The sequence below is a fragment of the Rhinatrema bivittatum genome, chromosome 3 (assembly GCF_901001135.1).
Source record: "Rhinatrema bivittatum chromosome 3, aRhiBiv1.1, whole genome shotgun sequence".
In the NCBI taxonomy this organism is placed as follows: domain Eukaryota; kingdom Metazoa; phylum Chordata; class Amphibia; order Gymnophiona; family Rhinatrematidae; genus Rhinatrema; species Rhinatrema bivittatum.
The window spans coordinates 520,816,596-520,840,513 of record NC_042617.1 but is presented as its reverse complement, the minus strand read 5'-3'; the positions used below and the strand labels follow the sequence as shown (position 1 = coordinate 520,840,513).

The 23,918-nt window shown below is 41.8% G+C and overlaps 1 protein-coding gene across 1 annotated transcript in view; it reads right to left on the bottom strand.

Annotated features, from left to right (window-relative positions):
• KCNK3 (potassium two pore domain channel subfamily K member 3) overlaps nt 1-19,817 on the bottom strand; it is a 403,342-nt gene extending 383,525 nt beyond the window's left edge. Inside the window, exon 1 of the mRNA XM_029596241.1 lies at nt 19,390-19,817. Within this exon, the coding sequence (XP_029452101.1) occupies nt 19,390-19,672 (283 nt within the window). The 5' untranslated portion in view covers nt 19,673-19,817. The remainder of the gene's footprint in view (nt 1-19,389) is intronic.
• Nucleotides 19,818-23,918: the final 4,101 nt, after the last annotated feature.

The window sequence follows — 23,918 nt, the reverse complement described above, 5'->3', positions numbered from 1 at the left end:
TGGGCCATACAGATGGGTGCAACCCCCACCCCCAACCTTCTTTCTCTCTCTCTCTCTCTTTCTCTGCTCATGCCTCTGTCCTGTCTTCTGCCATGGCCCCAATGCCTTTCCCACTACTCCATCACAGTGCCGATCTACCTCCTCAGTGAATCATGCTGACTGGCCAAAATTCCTGCGACCTTCTGACGTGCAGGCCCAACCACCAAAGCGCTGCCTCACTCCAGCTCCGGCTGCAGCTCTTATTCCTTCGTCCATGCCCACAGGGCGGAAGCCAATCAAAGCTGTTGGGAGCACTAGGCCACCGCCCTCAAACTTCTGGCCCTTTAGGCGGCCGCCAAGTTCACCTAGTGTTTCCACTAGCCCTGTTGGAGGGTCATGAATAAACTGAGCAGCCTGAGATTTGGCGGACTGCATTAGAAATTGATTGAGAGATGATAGAGGGTAGTGGCAAATGAAGAAAAAGGTGATTAGTGAAGTGCCTCAGAGACTGAATCTGGAGATGGTTCTTTTCAGTAAATTTGTGAGTGATATTGTGGAGGGGTTAGAAGGAAACAATGGCATTTTTGCAGATGATTCCAAAATCTACAACAGAGTGGACACCCTGAAGGAGAAGACAGAGTGAGAAGTGTTCTAAGAAAGCTTTAGGAGAGGTTGAATGCTTAGCAGTTAAGTTTCACTGCAAAAAAGTGCCGAATCATACACTTGGGGGTGCAGAAGTCCAAAGGAGCTGTAGTGATGGGAGGTGAAACTCTGATATGCATGGACCAGAAAAGAGATCTTGAGGTGATATTATCTGATGGTTTAAAGGTAGTGAAGCAGTATGACAAGGTGGTGACTGGGGCTAGATGGATTGGGCTACATAGAGAAGATATAACCAGCAGGTTAAAGGAGGTGATAATGCCCCTGTTCAGGTCACTGGTGAGGTTTCACCTTAAGCACTATGTTCAGTTCTGGAGGCCGCAACTCAAAACAGACAGAGAAAGTTATAAATGGTCCAGAGAAAGACTACCAAAATGATATGGAGTCTGCATTAGAAGACATATGAGATGAGACTTGAAGACCTAATTTTGAGGACATAGAAGACAGGAGAGTTGAAGAAATATGTTACAGACTTTTGAAAAATGCAAAAGAAACAAGTATTTTCCAACGAAAAGGAAGATGTAGAACTAGGGGTAATGATATGACGTTCTAGAAGGATAGACTCTAACCTCAGGAAATATATTTTTATAGAAAGGGTGGTGGATGCCTGGAATGCACCCCTGAATGAGGTGGTGGCATAATTCAAAAGGGTGTGGGCTAAACACAGATGATCCCTCATGGCAAAAGGATGGACATAAAGCACTGAGGTCATCTGGAGTAACTTTTCTGTATGGGGGGTGACAGTTTTAACCCTAAACAGAAGGCAAGGGGTAAACTGTACAGAGCAGTGGTTACCACCTTAAGCCCCTTTCTGGGCAGACTGGGATGAGCCATTTAGTTCTTTATCTGCCGACATGCACTGTGTTACTATGATAGTGCCGGAGAAGTTGCAACGCTCCAGGCTGATCATTCTGCACTTCAGTGTCACCAAGCTGCGCAATGTATTACTAAAGTACAGTATATCCACCAAGCTATGCAAGTGCCCTATCGTTAGGCTGAATACAAGGATGAAAGATGGTAAGAGGCCAAGAAAGAGAAAAATGATATCTTTGTTGTTTCTGTCTGATGAGTTCTTTCTTCCTTTTCCCTCCCTTAAACAGTACTATTGAATGGCACTGTTTGTACTGAATGGATTTCATGTACAAAAAAGGCACCAAAGGATATTCTTGCCTTGAAAGGAATAGATTATTAATGATTGTGGTGCTTATGTGACACTGCGATTTATACAGAGGCTTAATTATTATTGATGGGGCAGATTTACAGCAAACCTAGATGACATTCAGTGGAAGCAGTCCCTGAATTAACTGATTAGTAAATGTGTGACAGCCTAATGAAAGCATTTTTTCCGATGTACAATATCTGTAATTCATGCCTGTGATGGGCATAGAAAGGAAAGGTCAAAACTAACTGAATGAGTCAGGTAAGCTCACCCTGTGCCTGAGAATAATTCCCTAGTCACAAAATGACCTGGAATAAAACTAAAGCAAGATGTTTATTTAGTCTTAAATTGTCTCTTTTCTTTCCCGATCTGGCTATCTTTCTCCTTCCCTCTCTCCGTGTCCTCAGCTTGTTGTCTTCTTCCTCATTCTTCTGTATCATCCTGTCTCCCTCTTATTATGTATGACTTTTTCACTTTCATTATTTCCTTCTCTCTCTCCTGTGCCCTGCCTTATTTATTTTCCTTTGATTTCCCATCTTACATGTTTCTCCTTTGAAGCATCTCCTCTTTCCTCCATCTCTCACTGAGATCCATTTACCTCTTCCTGTCTCTCTCAGTCTCTCTCTCTGAATCTGACCTTATGTCTCAGTTTCTCTTTTACTTTGCCTCTGTCTTACTCTGCCCTGTGTCTGAGTTCTCTTTCTAGTGCTTCCCTCTCTTGTTCCAAGCTTTCTTCCTCCACGGTTCAGTCCTTTTAACTCACATGCTTTATTGACATGATCAAGATATTTGGCTTTGCCAAAGCTAGATCAAATCTTCCTTTGTTCTTCCTCCCGCTTTAGTTCTTATTCCTCCTATCACTCTTTTTTTGTTTTTTGTTAGTCTGCCCAGCTCTACATATCTGTGACAACATCAGTTCTTCAACTAACCGAAGACTGTTTTTCTTAAAGTTGGACCGAAATCAAGCAAACCATACGGTTAGGCTCTGCTTTTACTCACACCAAAAGAAACTAACAGCATGAAAAACTGCAGTAAGCTCGTCTAGCACGTTAGACACACAACAAGCAATCCATCTGTCCATGAGTTCCCCTAGTCATTTGCAATGCTTGCCCTTACCTGAGTTTAAAATGTAGTTTCGTTCGCATTCCAAAGGTATTCAAGGTGAACTGTGCAAGGCTGAGGAAATACATTTGTACATCATTGTGTAAAGCATTTGTAACTTAACTAGACATTAGGGATGTGAGGGGGAGAAGGTGGGAGAACATTATGCTTCAGTTTGTTTTTTTGTTTTGGGGGTATTCTGTTTTTTTTGTTTGTTTGTTTGTTTGTTTTGCTTAATGTTTGTTTCAGTTTAGTTTCCTTGCTGAACCAAAATAAACATTACATTTAAAAAAAACAAAAAAACAAAAAACTGGGCCTCCTCGGGCCCCCCCTCCTGCATCCTAATCTGACCAGAGACTGCCAGAACCCACCCCCTTGCCTGAAAATAAGCCTTTTCATTTCCCCGCTAATAATTTGGCAGCTTCCCTGGTGCCCTCCACCCTTGAAAGGGGCAGAAGTGATCCCCCAGTGAGTCCTGGCCTGCCAGCTCCAAATAGGGGCAGGTTGAGGGGCTGGATAGGCCCCAATCCTGACATATCTGATTTAGCCGGCTAAGTAGTGCTTTATAGACTTAGCTGGCTATGTGACTTAGCTGAATAAGAAGTGTTTTAAGGCTTATCTGGCTAAGCAGCGCTTGTTCAGATTTAGCCGGCTAGCTTACTTAGCCGGATAAGTCAGAAAAGGGCTACAAGTAGGTGCTTTTCAGACTTCTCTGACTAAGCAGCTGCTTTGCTGCTACTTTGCCAGATAAATCAAAATTTCGCCGCTACTTATCCGGATAAGTCGGAAACTGTGCAGTGTGCGGTTTCTACATATGAGAGCATGTTTGCATGCATATGTACTCATATTTTAAAAGCTGCACATGTCACGCAAAATACCACAGTAATTTTGCATGTGCCCTACAGCTTTGAAAGTTATATAGTAACGTATCATAGCATAGTAATGAGAGCAGAAAAGGATCAAATAGTTCATCCAGTATGGCCAGCAAGCTTCTTATGGTAGTATCTGCTGTGCCGTGCGAGTTAGCCCATGTTTCTTTTAAGGGTAGCAACTGTTACTCCGTGCAGTTATTTGATGAACCTTCTTGAAAATTCAGACAGGGCTGATGTGTTTTGCTTATGGATTTGACCTTAGAAGCAGTCCTGTACTTTTTCCCTTATCTCTGCTTATCAGGGCCCCAGACCATAAACGTTAGGGCCTGTGTTGGTGGACATCTGATTTTCAACAGCTTTAAAATGTTATTTATTTATGTGATTTATATTCCAAAGGTGTTCAGATCCATCCTGGGTTCCTGATTCCAAGGGTGAAGGAAGAAAGGAGTGTCTGGTTACGGAGCTGATACAGCCATCCGGGAGAGAGGGCTTTCATTTCTTTGGATGGGAAAAAGAGGATTTTCCTGGATTCCGACATCTTTGGGAGATCTAGGAGGAATCCACAAAGCCCTCTACCAGGAGAACATTATTGGAGCATGATCCCCCTTTAGGGACCTACAGGTTAAGCCAGTCCCCATCACAGAATCCATGGTTACATATATGTAACCCTTTCTTCGGGTGACTCCCAGAATACCAAGTCCCTGGGGCCACTTTTACACACAGACCTGTCTGTTCCTCCCATTCTCTCACTCCACCCAACCCCAGGGTGCTGGAATCCGTTCTGGCAGGAAGGGGGCGACACCTCCTGGGCCTTAGGTCCACGAGATGGAGGCCCACTTCCAGTCTCAACCCTCTCTCTTCCCTCACTGTCTGCTGGCTCCACTGGCAGGTTACTCTCTACTGGAAGAACAGGCAGGCAAACTGGAGTTGGTGTTCAAAATAAATTTTGGACTGCAACAAAAATAAAATGGAAAGGGGGGTAGGGACAACTTTAATCCTCACGCTCCTGGGTGACTGGAAGTGGGCTCTTGGCCTCTCCACTAGTAATCCAAACTCCTGCAAAACTGGATGGAAAAAAAACCCAGCTCTCTTCTCAAAAAAAACCCTTCTCTTCAGCACGGACACTGCAAACCCTACTTTAGCTAGTTGTAAGGCGATGCAGCACCTCTTCCTGCAGGGAAGGAGGACTGTGGGGTGGCTCCCTCCTGACTGATTACACAGCTCCTTGCAAAAATCAAAAACTCCTTCTCTCTTCTCTGTCCCTTATGGCATAAGCCTGGGGAGACCTAGGAAAGGGATCTCCTCACTTCACTCCTCTCACTCCGAAACTCAGCTCCAAAAGCCACATTCTGCCCATGCTCAGCCCCAATATACAGGAGCAATAAATAGGCAGACCAATCCCAGACTTGAGTGAAAGCCACACAGGGAAGGTCTGAAAACACCTTGTCCCTTAAAGTTAGTAAAAAAGGGGAAAAAAAACACATTGCTAAGGGATCAGCGTATGTAATGAAAAGTTAGGCCATCCTGTCTACGCGAAACACATATTACAGAGCCACAAGACTGTAAAGATCAAAGTAAGATCATTCAGTGGTGCTAGTCATGCAGTGCATTTGTTATTGCTGCCCTTGGAAACAAGCCCCTGCTTAGAAACTGGACACTGAACTTAAATGAGACTTTCAACAGTGCAAAACCAAATATCATTTTAGAAAACCAAAGCTATATATGTGGGTGGGGAGAGGTTAAGGAGAAAAAATGCCTTAAGTTTATTTGCCAGATTTTACACTGGAAATCTGACCTATTTTCAATTCTAAGTTTGCTTTTAAGAAGTGATTACATCAGCACAATTCAAGTTTTGCATCCCAGAGTTAAACACTTGATAATAAAAGAATAGCCAGATTAAATTTAGAGAGACTAAACACTTGTCTGCTTCAGATGAATAGCTTGGAGAGCTAAGAGCATTCTTAGGAACTTTGATGTTTCAGAACATAAAGGGTAGATTTTTTTTTTTCATTTTCAATTCTCTGTGTTTAATCTCTTCAGTGTTTTCAGAGGGAGGGCCTGATTCATCCAGGTCTTTTTTTCCCCCCCATAAGCACAGAAAGAAAGAAAAGCACATCCAAGGTGTATTTTTAACTTTCTCAATCTTTGTCAATCTGATTGGCAAGAAGGTATCCCAAAGGTTTGCTGACATTGATGTGAAACAAAGAGATGAGTTTGTGACCCTCAGTTTTTTTTTTTATTCACTAAGGTATGCATATCAATGTTTGCTTGGGAAAGGAGCCTGGGGGTGATTATATCCCATGATCTCAGGTCAACCCAGCGTCAAGGCAGTGGGGAGAGCCAGGCTACCATTAAGCCACCTGCCTCTCCCCAAGGCATCATTGTTATTTGACAAGCATTACAATGGGAATGGGGGGTACATTGGTTGTGAAATGGCACAAAATGGGGCTGTTTCAAAACTAAATGGAAAAAAATGCCATCAAAATGTCTTTTATTTCCATTTCCTTTTGTTTTCCATTTCAGTATGTGCAGTTTGCAAATTGTACAGGCAAAATTAATTTTGGGCATGCTAGTTGTATTTTATGTGCTCACAAAAAAACAAAATATGAAATAAAATAGGCAAAACAGGAGCCCCTTGGAAACAAAACAAAAACAGCAGAACCTCCCTCTCCCCGAAACAAAACTGTATATACACAAACACCCCTAAATAAATATGAATCATTATGGAACACCATGCCGTTAGAAATCAGATTGCAAAAAGACATCAAACTATTCAGAAAAAGCCTAAAAACCTGGCTACTTAAAGAAGCATACCACAAAGAGAATGGAGAATGGAGAATAGAATCCAGGGAACTGTAGAGAGCAATTAGTTTGTACACTAACAAAACACACCTAAGCAACACGACTTTGTTTTACTTTTAAGCAGTAGCACATAACATGTAGATTATATATATTGTTAAAAACTGTTCTAATAAATCTAAGCATATCTATCTCACTTATCATCCTATAGTTATTATGAAACTTTGTACTGTAACGTATAGGCACCTGTCTAGTTGTTATAATAAACGCATTTGGCAACATTAATTTTTGTGCCACATTGTTAACTGTTGTGATGGCTCCTAGCTTAACGACGGTATAGAAAAGAATGTAAATAAATAAATATGAGCATGTTTTATTAAAACGTTTATTGGCAGAAAGTTCAATAATATAATCCAACATATTTGTATTACTAAAGACCTCCATACAAGTAAATTACCATTTTAAGAGCAGATAGGTGGGAGTTGGGGGTGACAGATCAGATGCCTAAGGGAAGACAGGATGGTGAACACGGTGAAAAGAGTAGCAGCCTATGAACTGGGAAAGGGAGACGTGGAGTCGAATGGCAGCTCATATGGAAAAGAAGATGTGAAAGAGATGGAAGACTGGCACGAGAGATTGAGGAATGGTGGCTTCTGGGATAGAAGAGTTGACATCTGGAGGATCAGTGTGAGGAGGAGGAGTGTAAGAGCAGTGACCTAGAAGAAAGGTGAAGAGAAGCACAGACGGGGATGTGGATGAAGGGGGTGGAGGGGGAATAGCTTGAAGGGTAAAGAGAGGAGGTGGCTGGAAGACCAATAGCCTGTGAGCGCATGATGAAGGGGATGGAAGAACAGGAAGGACTGGAGTGAGAAGACAGAGGACATGTTGGTTGGAACAGCAGCTGCCTAAAGGGGTGGTTATGCTCATGTTTCATTCGAATTGGCTAGTCGTATTAGCTTATTGTAAGGATTCAAGGCTTTTTCTTTTTAAACCAAGAGATATTGCAATAGTTCTTTCGGGGGGGAGGGGGGGGGGGTTACATTATATTTTTAGCTTTAATCCCTGTGCCATAAATAGGTTTAAGCCTGGGAATGCACATAAGGAATAGACTTTGATATTTTTCAATACTATCATCTACAGACCAGGTCAGGCACTGACCTACAATAGACTGCAAAGAAGTCTAGTAGTCTACATTCTACATGTGACAAGTGCCAACCCACATGCATGAGCGCCACCAGTAACTGGGCACCCGTGCCATATATGCCAGCCCCCTTTTCCCCTTCCTCCCTTTTCGCTCTTATCTTGTGTGGCAAGGTGGGGAAGGAGAGCCAGGGAGGAGCTGCTGGCTCCACATGGAGCTACACTTCCTGATCACTGCGGGTCATGTCATTGGCCCACAATGACTGGGAGTTGCAGGAGGAGGCAGGGAGGTCAACTGGCTGCCGGTCCTGGCAGTCAATGCATTCCTTAGGCCCCATGGGATATGGGTTGTGCTCCCTTGGCACTTCCCTTCCCCCAAGCCACTCAAAGGGAGGGGGAAGGAAATAGTTGTTCCCATTGGGTGGGAGTTCACATTGCAAGAAGGATCCAGGAGGGAGAATAAGATGCAGGGGGCGGGAATCAGCTTAGCAATTTCTCCTTCCTCCAAAGGCTCAGGCTGGGCTGCATCCATTGCAGGCAGAAGCCTGCATGTGCAGTTTTCATCACGGCAGTTGGGACTCTTGCCAGGACAGGGCTGTTTCTGGAGGAGCAGGGTGATCTGAATGCTGCAGCTCTCTCAGGGGAGGCTGGACAGGTGAACCACAGGCTGTCCCCAACCAGAGGCGGTTGCAAAAGGCATTCACATGGGAGTGGCACTGCTGCTCCCCCTGCCAGCCCAACGCTTGGGCATCAGTGGTTGCCTGAAGGGCAGGGGCAGTGGCAGGGTCATCTCCAAGCACCGGGGTGGTATCCACTGCAGGAAGGTGCTCCACCTCTTCTCTCTAGGTGCTTATGCACCTTTCCCCCACCCAAACACATTGTGGGCATGGCCTCAAGAGGTCACGAGCCAGCAGCCCCAAGTGACCTCAGCCCCTATTGCCACCTCTAATCCCAAGAAAGGAGGAGCTGCTGCGCTTCAAGTGATCCTGGAGCACATGAGTCATTCAAGTAGCACATTTGCAACTGCAGATAGCTGTGCTGTCAGCAGTTCCTTCCCAGGAGAGAAGTGAGGCATCGCAGGAGCCTGCAGTGCCTTTGGGAGGTGATTCAGTAGTGGGCGTGGAAAAAGATTTGGGAGAGGAAAAAGATTTGGGAGACACAAAAAAAAATACAAGCGCAGGCACAGGAGAAGCTCATTTCACTCGGAATCATCTTCCAGCAGTAGCTCATCATTCTCTTCCAGCTCAAGGTCTTCCACAGCTGATGCAATACCTGGAAAGTAGGCAGCTACGACCAGCCTTCCTGCTCAGCCAGGGATTGGTTAGCTGTAGAAGGATATTCCATGATCCTTACACTGCTGCATTAGGCTCAGGCTGTTCATGGATATCTTTCCCTTGTTGGAAGGATGCAAGAGCAGGAGTCAGAGGCCTTCAGGGAGAAGATGGCAGATACCCCTGAAATGTCATGTGGATCACACGATATGGTTCTGTGGCTTACCCACATGATCCCCTCTGAGCAGTGCGGGAACCGACCCTTTAGGGGTGCTGCCAGTAGTGGTGCTCAGGCAAGAGCAACCTGCCCATTTCTGATGCCTGTTGGCAGTTCAATCGGGACAGTTGCTCAGCTGCTGAGTGCAACTACAAGCACATATGCACAACTTGTGCAGCCAGCCATCCCACCAGTAAGTGTCCCAAAAGAGGTTTATCTGGTTCCCTCGCCAATGGCAAGGGCCCCCAACTAGTTTGTTCGGAGCACATGGCATGCAGTCTGGCTGAAACAAAGAGTCAGCAGCCTGCCTGCTTTCTGGCTTCAGGGATGGTTTCAATATACCTTGCTCAGGTTTTCCAGCCACCCAATTGGTGTCCAATGATCATTCCGCCCATCACTTTGTCAATGTAATTCAAGATAAGCTGTCCACTGATCTGGCCATGGGGCATATTGTGGGGCCTTTCCTTTCTAGGCCCTTCCGCCAAATTGTTTTATCACTTTTGGTGGTGGTGCCCAAAAAGGAGCCAAGCAAGTACTAGCTATTTCATAATCTTTCATTCCCAAAAGACCTGTCTGTTAATGATTGCATCCCACATAAGCAGTGAACTGTGCAGTGTGCCTCATTTGACTCTGCTATGGATATGCTCAGGCAGAGTGGAGTGGGAGCCTGGATGGCCAAAGCTGACATAGAGTCCACATTTTGTCTTCACTCTGTGCACCGAGACAGCTTCCCCCTGCTTGGCTTTCAATATGATGATGAATTCTTTTTCAAATGGTGCATGCCTATGAGCTACTTCTTTTCTTGTGCCTGCTTTTTTGCTAGAGGATGTGGTTAATGCAGTTAGTGTAGCTGGGTTCAAAAAAGGTTTGGATACGTTCTTGGAGGAGAAGTCCATTTAACTGCTATTAATCAAGTTTACTTAGGGAATAGCCACTGCTATTAATTGCATCAGTAGCATGGGATATTCTTGGTGTTTGGGTAATTGCCAGGTTCTTGTGGCCTGGTTTGGCCTAGGTTGGAAACAGGATTCTGGGCTTGATGGCAATTTCTTATGTTCTTATGTTCTGATGCATTTCTTTGCAAGTAGGGACATGGCATCTGGTCCAATTGGTCTGCGGCAATTTCTTATGTTCTTATGTTCTTATGAATTTAGTGTGCCTCTGGCTGAGGACAAGATCGAAGGCCCAGTCAAGTGCCTTACTTTCTTGGGCATTGAGCTTGATTCAGCTCCTATGGTATCGACACTTCCACTGGATAAGTTGACTAAGCTATCTGGTCTGGTTAGCTCCACATGTGCTGCCAGGAAGGTCACCTTACGGAAGCTTTGATCTCTCAATGGGTCCCTTGCATTTGCTTGTTGGGTCATTTCCATGGGTCTTACTTTTCTCTGCCTGTTGACTTTGGCAACAGCTGGAATTAGCAAGAACTATCATTGGATAAGAGTGTTTGCACAAATGCATGGTGACCTTGCAATTTGGGAGGCCTTCCTGGCGGGGTTTAATGGAGTTTCAATATGGCTTTCTCCCCTGTCAGCAGTGAAAACCTCAATCTATATGTGGATGTCTCCAGGGGTTGGATGTCTCCAGGGGAATCAGGTTTGGTCTTTCTGCCAAGGGTCTTGGTGTGCTGCCACATGACTGCTAAAATGGGAGACAGCGGGTGTTCTGTGTAGTATTACCTTTCTGGAGTTCTTCCTAATTGTAGTAGCTTTGCATGTCTGGGGAGATAATTTGAGCAATAGAAAAGAGATATTTCACTGCGAAAACATGGCAGTGGTGGAAGTTATTAATTCCCAGTCCACAAAGTGCCTGCTGGTTTCAGAGCTGTTAAGGGTGTTTGTTCTGATGTGCTTGTGCCTTAACATCGCTGCATGAACAAGTCATAGATGAGGCTCCAAAAATCAAATTGCTGACTCTGTTTCTTATTGCCAGTGATCCATTTTCAGGATGCTGGCCCCAGAAGCAGAGAGGAACAGAACCCCTGTCCTGAGTCATTTATGGGAACTTGGAGCCCAGAGGCATGGAAACTGCTGTGCGGATCCATTGCCCCTACTACCTGGAGAGCCTACAGCCGGGGATACAACTAACAGATGCATTTCTTTGCAAGTAGGAACATGGCATCTGGTCCAATTCCTGAACACATGGTGATGGAGTACATTATCTCTACCAGGTGTTCTGGGGTTTCCAGGGGCATTTAGCAGGCTTGGCTTTCTTTGCCAGAGCCTGGGGATGCATGAACCCTGCTCAGGGCTTCACATTTGATAGGGTAATGGCAGGGTAGGTGAGAGAGACAATCCTAAGTCCAGATACTAATAGGCCTGTCACTCAAGAACACTTGTTAACTCTGGCATTCTTTGCCAGCCATACCTCTTCCAAATTTGAGATATCCTTATTCAGGGTGGCCTTTATACTAGTCTTTTTTATTGCCTTGTGTGTTGGTGAATTGGTAGTGGCATTGCATAACTGTGATGATAGCTGTAGTCTGCTGGCTAAGAATGTGTCATTGCTCAATGTCAAGCTAACACTGTTCATTAAAAGATCAAAAACAGACCAGGGGGGTCACCTTATCACATTGTCTGAAGTGTTAGGCCTTGTTATGTACCCATTGTCTAATGTTAGGTGTTACCTGCTTTTATGTCCCCAAGGCCAAGGTCACTTCTTGGTGCATAAAGATGACTCACCCTTTAGCAGATTCCAGTTTATTGCCATTCTTAAACAGGAACTCCAGGAAGCCGGGATACAGACAGAGAGATACAGCTCTCACTCTTTCAGAATTGGGGTAGCCTCCAGTGCAGCTGTCTCCGGCCTACCAGTTGAGACCATTCAGCAGATAGGTTGATGACACTCTGCTGCCTACCCATCTTATGTTAGACAGGAAGATGGCTTTCAAACACCTTGTCATACCTGAGTTTGCTTGTTTCCTTGTATTGCAGGAGTCAGGCGTCGGCAGTCAATATGGATTTTGGGAAATTCTTACATTTTCTGGGCGAAGGGTCATGCTAAGTCTGCCTCCTTTGGCATTCATCTGGGATTGGTGGCGCAGGACATTTGGGTGTATTGGTTCAGTTCCAGAGATATGCACTGGATCAACCTCATTCTGAGCATTTGGCAGCTGCTGGTCAAACTTGCTCATCTGAATATGCTCTTGATACATCTTGGTGGCAATGACCTGGGTGATCTGTCGGGCAGGCAGTTGGTGAATGTCATCAGGAATGACATTGCACTCCTTACCTCCTGGCTGCCAGGAACCCACATTGTTTGTCTGATATTTTCCCTTGCCACCAATGGGGCAATTTCCCACCTGTGTTTTGGAGTATTGCCATGATCAAGCATCAGGTTGGTAAATTGATAATGTTTCATAGGGGTTATCACATCAGACATGAATGGGCATCAACTGACTGTGCTGAGTTGTTCCAGCCAGATGGTGTGCTTCTGTCTAATCTGGGCCAAGATGTATTTCTCAATGCCTTAAAGAAAGGGTTTGGTCCAGGAGACTTGTAATTTAGAGTGAGGAGTATCTTGAGTGATGGCCCAGATATGCTGTCAAGCCACAGCTTGTGATTGGGGGAGCCCTGAGCAAGCCCTATTGGGCTATTCAGGTCTTTGGCGGGGGAACCCGAGCCTAAAGTAGGTTGAGGGAGGATAATTAAACTTGGAGCACCAAACTGGCTGGAGTCATTTGCCACCCAGAAAACTAAAGCCAGTTCAGCAGCAGACCGGTGACTCCTCTTTCAACTAATCGCAGATCCAGTGGGGCTGACACCCCTTGCTAGACTGAGGCGGGGATTGTCTGGATGGTCCAGCCTTCATAATGAATTACTGTCAGTAAGCCTTACTTGACTGGAGTAGGCCAACTTAATTAATGGAGTTTATCATCCATAGTCACCACATCTGTTAGACAAGGCTCAGATATACAGTTTAGACCCATTGTCAGGGTGTTTGTTGTGTAATAAAGCTGCAGCCTTTTTATTATTCCACTCGAATTTGGCTTAATGGTGTTCCTTCTGTTAATGCTGTTGTACTGGGCAGGTAACCAGCTGCCCTGGTTACCTGCATCCTATCACCAAAGTGTTATTTTGTAGCACAAAAACTACTGCTAGGGAGGTGGGTGGAGTAAATGGATCCACAAAAACTGTAATTATGCATGCATGAATGATTCATTAACTCTGGGCTTTTCCTACTAATATTGTGGTAGACACAACTAGGCTAGGTTTCATCAAATGACCTGGAATCTTGGAAATTGGAAGTGGTTGACTGTACAATAAATTAAACCAGCAGTACTGCAAAACTCAGAATGGTTTGAGATGGTCACTGAAAAACTAGGACCAAACCAAAGTACCACAGAGTTCATTCATTCAATCCTTTAATCATTCCATCTAACCAATTCTTTTCAATTTTATTTCAGAATTTGTCTAGAAAAAGCAAAAGTATTCAATTACCCCATTTCCTTTGTGAGGAGAAATATCTGGTGTCTTTAAAAAGTTATTCTCAATCACTTCTTATATGATTTACTTTCATAAATTAAAATCCTTCTGAACTTTCAATGGGATGTATCCTGGTAACTAAGGAGATTCACAGGTAAATCCCTGGGGCTGGCAAAAATGCCCTGCCCTCAGCTGCTAAATCTAGCCATGGAGTTTCACAAGGCAGCAACATTTTGCCACTGATAAAGGGGGCATTCCCAGGAGTGAAGGAAGGCTCAGGGGAGGGAAAGTACATGATTTTCAAATCCCCATGCATACTTTCCCATGCAGCTTCCCTTTGAAAATTAGCTTGAAGATCCAGAGTTACAAAAGAACCCTTAGACCTTCAAATTAACTGCTGTGCTGAAATTTGCCCTCTATAGGTTGTTCAACATCAGAAAATACTAGTTTTAGCTAAATTACAAGTACATTATAAACAACCAAAAAGTACTCTCATGAAAGGCTATTTAAAAATGAATGCAATTAAGTTTGAAGCAACATTCAAAAAATATAAACAAACTTGTGCTTCTTCTGCTATTTAAAAATGAATAAAAAGAACGTCTTGTTTCCTCCATGTTTGGAATGTTGGATAAAGTGATTTTAAAAGTCTTCCATGTCACCCCTAGTACTGATGAGTTACCAACAAGTCTTGTGAGGGGAAGGCCAAAAGCCAATTGGACTCTATGGCATTGCACCAAGAATGACCATGGTCCTTATCTGCCATCATATTCTCTGTGTCTTGGTTTCAGGTCTTATTTTCACTATTTATTTATTTATTTATTTATATATTTATTTATTTATTTGAAGCTTTTATATACCGAGGTTTAGCGCATGCCTTCACCCCGGTTTACATTGAAACGAAACAATGATACATAGAACAAGTAGTGAAACAAAAGTATATGCATATAACAGGTCATGGAGCAGGTTGTAACAGGAAATAACTAAAATAGTTTAAGCCAAATAACGAAAATGAATATAGAAATGAAAAACGAGGAAGGTATATACAAACTCATGCTCTAAATACAAGAAAGTATGAGTGGGAAATGAAGGAAAGAAGGGGGGGGGAATGGGTGGGAGGTATGGTTCGGGGGGATAGAGGGGGAGGCAGTGGGAGGAGGAAGGGGTAAATATCTGCGGAAATGAGAAGAGGGGAGAAGGAGGTGGAGGCTTAAGGCATCACAATTGTAACAGTCATGAGCCAATTTCTGTAGAACTCTGGCTTATCTACTTAGCTTTCTTCTCTGTCCACCATTCATTCTAATCCTTTCTCTTACTCTTTAGTAGTTTTCGTAATATTGTCAACCTGGGAATGTCAACTGTTTGTTTGTCCTTTCCATCTGCTGTTCAGCCTTTACCCCTCACTCTATCCTTAATCCCTCAAAGTACTATTTCTCTCTCTTCCTTCTCTCTTTAGGACATTATTTCTAATTGTAAACCTACTAGCTCTCTTATTAATTCAGGTTCTACTTCTATCATACTCAGGAATCTTGATCATTACCTTCCTTTTATTTGTTCTTTTCCTCACTTTTCCCTTTGCTCTGAAATCATTCCCAATCTCATCAAAGCTACAATAATCAATCCTATTCTTAAAAAAAGCACCTTCTCATAATCCTGCCTTTGTCTTTAATTACTGCTACATTTTTCTACTTTCCTTTCCTTCCAAAGCTCTGAAGGGAGCCATGTATGGCAGCCTCTTAATTTTCTCCTTTTAACCTTCAATCTGCCTTTAGACCTCTTCATTACACGAACAATTCTCCTCAGTCTAGTTAATGATATTCCCCTATCCTTATCATCCCTTATCTACTATACTTCTCAATCTGTCAGCAGACTTCAGTGCTTCTGGCCATCAAATTCTCCTGCTATGAACCAATCTCTGGGTTTTTCAGGTTCTGCTGATTCCTGGTTCATCTCTTAATTGACTAACTTCTTCTTCAGCTTTTAATTCATAATTATTTCCCTTCTAAATCTCCTCTTTTAGTAAGTTACCCCTACAGTTCAGTGTGTAGCCCCTGCTAATTTATTTTTCTTCCAAAATACTTTTTATTAATGCAACAAGATAATCATACAATACAATTTATCAGCAATCTGTTGAACCCTTCTAGTTAAGCAGACTCTTTGGGGGAACTTAATTCCTCTTTTGAATGTTAATACCATTATTTTATTGATGACAAATTTTTCTGGCCTTTTTTCATCCTTCATCTGCTGTTTTTACTCATCCTTTTGCTTGCTGTTCTGTTGTACCTACCTGGATAAATTGTCTTGTTCTGGCACTTGATTCTTCTAAAACTGATGTTCTCTATTTTCCAGCTTCTTAGATCTCTCTGCTTTCTTTTCCATTGAATCAGTTTGTCTCTAATCCACATCTAACTCTGCTAAATGTTTTTGTATCCCTATTGATTCATGTCTCTCAGTTCCCATATCTCCATCTTATCTTCTTCTTTTCACTGTCAAGTATCAATTATTTATAAAATGTGTTCTTTTCTTACTTTGAAAGCCTATCAAATTGAACGTCTACTCCATGCTAGCTTCTTTTCTCCGTTGGACTATTGTAACCACATTCTTATTGGTTTTCCTGATTTTGTACTCCATCTATTACAACTTCTTCAAAGTTCTGCTGCACATCTACTCTTTCATTTTTTTTTTTTCATGCTGCTTTCCACATTGAAAATAATGTGATTTTTTTTTTTTTGGGGGGGGGGGGAGAGGGTTTGATAAATATGGCATAAATTTTGAACTGGAGCCAAACTGGCTCAAATCTTTAATAAATCAGTCTCCAAGAGTGTAATACCAATATAGTTGCACTAACATCTCTGTCAACATAAAACTTATCCCAGAGTACCAGGCAGAATCAGCCTAAAAGTAATAAAGGCAAAGATAATGGTATCACTTGGCTGAATGTAAGAATGATAATGTGAACCAGCAAAGTCCAGGAATAGGAGCATTATAAGGATGGATGTTTGCAATGTGAACATTTAATTTATCACTATGAGCATGTATGTTGCAGACTGGTGCATATACATGTCTGATACTTGAGAAAAACCTTCTAGGCTAAAGTCTGTCTCCCATTGATTTGACTTTTTCTACACATATTCTCTTTATATATGAAAAATGCATTCTCACCTAACAGGTTTGAAATGAATTATTAGGAAAAAATAGTATCTGTAACAATATTTTTCTGAATTATAAATGGTTTATGAGTGGCAGAAGAGTGAGTTAATGGTTTAGCAAGTCATAGTACTGAAATCAAACTATGTATTATAACTTTTTGAAGTTATACTTTCCTTTTATGTCAGGTGCTAGGTGCAACTGGTAGATAGATGAGGTATACAGATTTTTAAAGGATGTTATTATGGTGTATGCCCTGTCATAAAAGAATATATATATATATATATATATATATATATATATATATATATATATATATATATATATATATATAATCATTGTTTCATATATAATGTTCTAAAAATCATTGTTTCATGAAGGGGCATTTAAGATATATGAGATGAAAATATATATTGCAGTGAAACAGAAAAGATTAGATGAATGGCTAGAAACGTAATCAGATTGTAGGAGGCAGACAATATAGCTAGATAAGCACTCTTTAGCAATAGGATACTAATTTCTGTAGAAAAGTTACATAACTTTGAGGTATTTGACTAAAAGCTCATGCTTAGTAGAAGTTACTTATACAAGCATTTGCTTCCTGAAAAGTTATTTTTACAACACAAAGGTTTGGAAGAAGATATGTTCCTCTGGGTTCGACTGGACAGTCAGGAATAAAAAGCTGAAAACCCTGTTGATAACTCTTTTGGAACGTGATATAGTATGAATACTAGTACTACCTTCTTATTTTCAAACATATAGCCAGAAGCAGCTTTTTACTTCATCCTTCCATTCCAATACCTCTGTTAAGATGGCTCAGAAGAATAATTTGCCACACGGATATAACATGCTTCTTTGCAGTGGCCCTTTAACTCTTTTACCCCTAATAAATAGCTTTCCCTGAACTAGGTAACTCGAGATGTCTGTTGACTTAAATTGTATCATTCAATATTGTGCCTAAGCACAAATGAGTCTATTATCAGACAAAGTTGTTGATGTAACCAAATGCAAGTGATTGAGTTACCCTGTCTTTTTTCACAGTTGTTTCTAATTAAGTTTCCAAATTTGCCAGTTTAAAATTGCACTTGTAAATGTAGGCAGCCTGGGTGTAGCTAAACCCAACTTAGTAGGAAACTAAGTCACTCCTTTACAGACTATGAAACCACCCCCTCCCCCTCCATACACACAGACAGACCCAGCGCTGTCAAACTAAAACAAAGCTTGCTGAGTAGGGTTTGGGATAAAAGCAGAATGTTCCCAAAATCTGAAGCTTAAGCCTTTGCAAAGGAGATTAACAATCTAAAAACCTATTTATGCACCATTGTTTACAAGCAGACAACAGTAGACTAAGTTCTACCTGGCCTTGTTTGAGCCACCCCATCCTTCTTGTCACCCGCATGAGTACCACGACACATTGTCTTGTTTTTTTCTATTTGTTTTTCATGCGTAACTTTCTGTTCTTACTTTATTTTAATGTATATTTTAATACTAGCTCTGTTTTTATTATGAAAGTACCTTCCGTGAACCGCGTTGATCTACCTAAATTGCTTAAGCGGTATACAAAAAAATGTAAATAAATACTTATTTGCCTGCAGTAAAAGGTGTTCTACTGTAATGTATCTCTGAGGTACAGTTAAGAGACTGTCGCATCAGATAAAACGATTTATTAGAACAGATGCTGCTCCGCTTCAAAAAAAAAAATCATGACACCCATAATAAGCATTTGTTCCCCTCCTTCCCCAAAAGACGAAAAAGAAGCAAAAGCAGACTATATTTAGAACACTAACGACGATGGAAATAAAAGAATACACAGAATCAAGTCAGTAAATTTGCTTTGAACTCCTACGACGTAATCGGACAAAGTGCAACACGAGTATTTCTTGCAAGAGAACAAACGCCAAGCATCCATCGCAGGAGAAAAGGTGACAAACTTTAATAATGCTCGAAAGACAGTTTATCAAATATAGTGATCAGTGATGTCAAGGAAACTAAGAGCAGATGATATAGTGTCACCCTTTTTATCACCAGTCTCGTGGCGTCCCAGAACTAATGAGACCTGCAATATTCCTCTTCTCCCTGAAGAATAACCAACCAACTTGCCAATTATGATCACAGTTCAGTCAAAAGAGAACAGGAGCAGTTAAGGTGCCTGGCAACATTCCTGCAGTTTGCGAAAGCATTAACAGATGTGACACTCTTTTCACCCTGTCATCCGTTCTCCATAAAATATATATATATATATACATGCCAACTTAAATGTCACTGAAAATAAATCAGCTTACCTACTTTAACACTGTAACGCCAAACTAGAAATGCATTTCCTATGCTTTGTTTTGTGTTGCCACCTTTCTCATAATACCTTCTCTACCCAACATCCCCAAGAAGGGAGGAAAAAAGTTAAACTTCAGCTATGTTAATAGCAAACCTTGCCAACAGTTTCTTTCATGGACGTATTAAAACAGAAAAGAGAGCAGTAATTGACGTTTGTAAGACTGCAGCATGAGAAAGCAAATATTGCAGTTTATCATCTTTCTCTCACATCACACATAGATTTAAGGTGTTATGCCTATAGAGTGCTGTTGGTACGTAAGTTTCAATAGCACTTAAAATCCAAACGGCTTACCTATAGTTGTGATCACAGTGATGGCAAAATAAAACGAGCCGGCGAATTTCCACTGGACTCCAGCTTTATGAGGTTTAAGTTTCAAAACCACCCACTCAAGCTCATCGTAATTGTCGCTGGTCAAGTTATATTTGGTTTTCAGCTCCAGCTGTTTTTCCTCCAGTCTCTTCCTTTCGGATGTCTCCTGCTCCGATTCCAGGGCATCGAAGACCGCGGCTCCCACCAGCAGGTAGGTGAAAGTGCAAATGATGAGAGCCAAGGTCCGCACGTTTTGCCTCTTCATGATCTGGCCGAGGAGACGTGAGGAGCGGGCCGAGGGTGTCCCGAGGAGAAGCGGGATCTCGTTGCTCTGGCCGGAGAGGTGGCCTGGGTCATGGCTGCACGGAGACTTCTCCGGCACAGCTGCTTTTTTTTTTCTATTCCTGCAGGGCTGGGGAAGGACGAGCTGTGCCCGCTGCGAGCGCCGCGCCGGGAGCTGTTCTTTCAGCACCACCTCCAGGAGGTTCCCTCCACTCGCACCGCTCAAATGACAGCCAGCCCGAGCCTTATAAGGCGCTGTGTGCCGGGGGAAAAAAGGAGGAAAGGCCAAAGCCGAGGCTCTGCGCTGCCTGAAAGGCACACGGACCACCTTTCTTCAGCCTCCCATGCCTTCCCTTCCCCAGACGGTTAACCCTTCGGTGCCTAATGCATTAAATCTGGCATTGCTAACCATAAGGTTCTCCCCGGGTTTCCAAGCGTTAAAAATGACCAGGCTTTTACTTTGGGTCCTATGGTACAATTTTCAGTCACGCTGGGAGGCAGCTTAGCGTGAAGTGCTTTGTTCTGAACAATGGCATTATAGACTTTCCCTGTAAAATTACTTATCTAAATTTAAATTAGAAAAGGTCAATTGGCAAAAGCCTTCTTAGCCTGGGGGATTTAGCAATCAGATTAGCCCATGAAAAATGTGTCTACCTTGTCTTGTAAGGTAAATAGAGTCATTTGTTTTATTGGGTCCTTTCATTTTAAAGAAGTTACCGATTAAGAGTTCTTTTGTTTGTTTGTTTTTTAATGTAGAAATAAACGATATTGCTTTGGTATTTCTGTGTGGATAGACTTTTCTTTAACATATATTTAAACGAAATACATATTGACATCTTTATAAAAGTTGTATTCTAAATTGTTTATGAGATACGTTTAGGTTTGTTTGTTTGTTTGTTTGTTTTTTCAAATGTGGTCAATAAGGAAATTAGAACCCTGCAAATATATACATATGGATGACTGTGATTTACATAAAGTTTATTGTTTTTCTAATAAAAGCAAAATAGCTACACAATGTTCTTTTATTTGTGCTAACTATTCTTTTACAGCGCCTAATTTTTAGTCAAGTAATTGATGGTTGAATTAGATTATTTTCCAGGAAGCCTAGAGGAAAGTAACAAAGACCAATATGAAGATTAAAAAAAAAAAAACCCAAAATAAATATTACATGATTACAAACTCTGCCTCTTAGCTTTAAAATAGAAAAACAACAGATGTGAATAAAAGTTACTTTTACATGCGTTACATTGTTAACTGTGCAAACTTAGAACTGTATTAAAAGTAGACAGAGGATGCTTATGAAAAAAAAATCCTCTTAGAACTTTCATGACTGATTGAACAATTTCTGAAATTACAATGCTGGTTTTCATTGCAAGTAGGACTTACATGGCGTGGAATGAGAAAAGTACGATTTAAGTTGCTTAGAATTAAAGACAGGTTAAATCCCTGATCTTTTGGTTTTGTCACAAAATAAATCATTTATTCAGTTTGATTTAAATTTGGATTTACTTTAGGACAAATAACAAAGAAAATGCTGGAGCCCAGCCAGCACATATTAAATGAGAGATCATACAGATCATTTCCACATTTATGTTCATTATAGTATTGGTTAATATTTACAGGGTGTATTCAATGTACCTAGATCACTAAACTAAACTATTCCAGGTTTTTTTTTCCCAGGGATAGAGGTATTTCTTCCACCTTCCCCCAGTAAAAGGTAAATGCAAGGGACGCTAAATTACTATGGGCTGGGCTAGAATGTTAGACCTCCATTCTGTGTCCTAAAATCTATATCTCCCCACCCACCATACCCCAAAGATGTGCTATAGCCAAGCCCCAGAGCCTTTTTTAAGTTTAGCATATGCCTCACTCACTGATAATTGTCCAGCATTGAGCAACCTGTACAGATGCCACAAGTAACCGTGGAGCACCTGCTTTGCATGCCTCATGTGCTTACTTGGGGGAAGGGGTAGGCAGTGAACTGGTGAAGTCAGGCCTGGAGTTAAGGAGAGGAACACTGCCATGCATCCTGTGCTGGCCCCTTCCTGACAGGACATGATCGCATAAAATCTGAGATCAGTGGGGGCAGTGAGCCAGGATAAGAGGGCAGGCAGTAGTTTATTTATTTAATTAATTTATTTATTTATTTAGGGCTTTTATAGACCAACATTCGTTAGGAACATCACATTGGTTTTATGCAGCAACGGTGCTTTACAGATAACTGATAACATAGATACATAATGCTAACCGAAAACAAATACTACATATTTCAAACTGAAGATAGTATGACAATATAGAATACTAACAATAAATAATGTAGGCGGGAGTACTAGAGTATCAGTGTATTATAGGGAAAGTTAGGAGAAAGCTTGTTTCAATAATGCAAAACGTAGGGGGGGGGGGAGTACTAGAATATCAGTGTATTGTAAAGATGGTTAGGAGAAAGCATGTTTAAATAGCCAGGTTTTTAATTTTTGTTTACATTTTTTTGGGCACATTTCTTGTCGCAGGTCTGTGGGCACGGTATTCCAGATTGCTGGTCCTGCAATGGATAGGGCACGGTCTTTTGTTGAAGTCAGGTGCGTGAGTTTGGTGGGGGTGTGTGTAAGGTAGCTGCATAGTGAGATCTAGTGGGTCTATTAGGAGCATGGAAATACAGGGAGTCGTTAAGCCAGTGCATATTGTTGATATGTAGGGTTTTGTGTATGATGAATAAGGTTTTAAAGCGTTTACGTGAGGCAATAGGGAGCCAGTGTAATTCTTTGAGAATAGGGGAGATGTGTTCACTTCCGTGAGTGTTAGTAAGAATATGAGCGGCTGCGTTTTGCAGCATTTGGAGTGGAGTGATTGCATTTTTGGGGAGGCCTAGGAGGAGGGCATTGCAGTAGTCAATTTTTGTAAGGATCAAGGATTGTAGTATGGTGCGAAAGTCGCTGAAATAGAGGAGGGGTTTTAATTAAATGAAGTAGCAATCCTTTAAATTTAAATTTAAATTTAAATGAAGTAGCAATCCTTCATCGTGGTGTTTATAAATTTGTTTAGATTAAGTTGGTTGTCAATGATTTCACCAAGGTCTCATACATATTGTGAGGGAGTGATGGAGAGGGGGAGGCGATGGGTAAGGAGCATGTAATGTGATTTTGTGGGGGTGATATGATCATGATTTCAGTTTTGTCTGTGTTGAGAGCAAGATTAAGGTTAGTGAGTAGTGTATTGATGGCGGTGAGGGCGGATTCCCAGATTTTGATGGAGTTGTGTAAAGAATCAGTAATGGGGATGATGATTTGCACATCGTCGGCATATATGAAGTGTGTAAGACCCAGTTCAGAGAGGAGGTGGCAGAGTGGAAGAATGTAGATGTTGAAAAGAGTTGAGGATAAGGAGGAGCCTTGGGGGACGCCATGCAAAAGGTTGATGGCTTGGGATTCTATGTTGCCTTTTTTGACTTTATATTGTCTGCTGTTTAGGTAGGATTTGAACCAGTGGAAGGGGATACCTGAGATACCAATTTCCTGTAGGCAGTTGAGAAGAATGTTGTGGCTTATGGTGTCGAATGTGGTGGAAATATCAAGCAAGGCAAGTATGTAAGAATGGCCTTTATCTAATCCTTTGAGGAGGGAGTCTGTAAGTGAAATCAGAAGGGTCTCTGTGCTGAAGTGCTTACAGAAACTGAATTGTGAGGGGAATAGGATATTGTGTCTTTCTAGAAATTTGGATATTGTGTCTTTCTAGAAATTCTAGAAGTTGTTTGTTTACTGTTTTTTCTAGTATTTTGGATAGGAAGGGTAGGTTGGAGATGGGGCAATAGTTGGTTAGTTCTGTAGGACTGAGCTTTGTTTTTTTAAGAATAGGTTTGACAATAGCCTGTTTGAAAGGTGTGGGGACTTCACCAAGTGTGATAGAATAGTTGTTGATGTTGATGAGGGGTTGTGCTATTATTTCAGGGATGGTCAAGAGGGATTTGGTGGGAATAGTGTCATATGGGTGTGCAGAGGGCTTCATTTTCTTTAAGAAGGATTTGATTTCTGAGGAGGCAATGGTCTCAAAGGTGTTTAGGGTGGCAAGGGGGTTAGTTGGAAGGGCTTTAGTGGGGCATGGAGTGATAGGGAAGCATGTCATGATCTTAGATATTTTGTGATGGAAAAATTGCACTAATTCATCACATTTATTTATTTCTTTTTATTTCTTTTTTATACCGACATTCATGACAGGTCATATCACATCGGTTT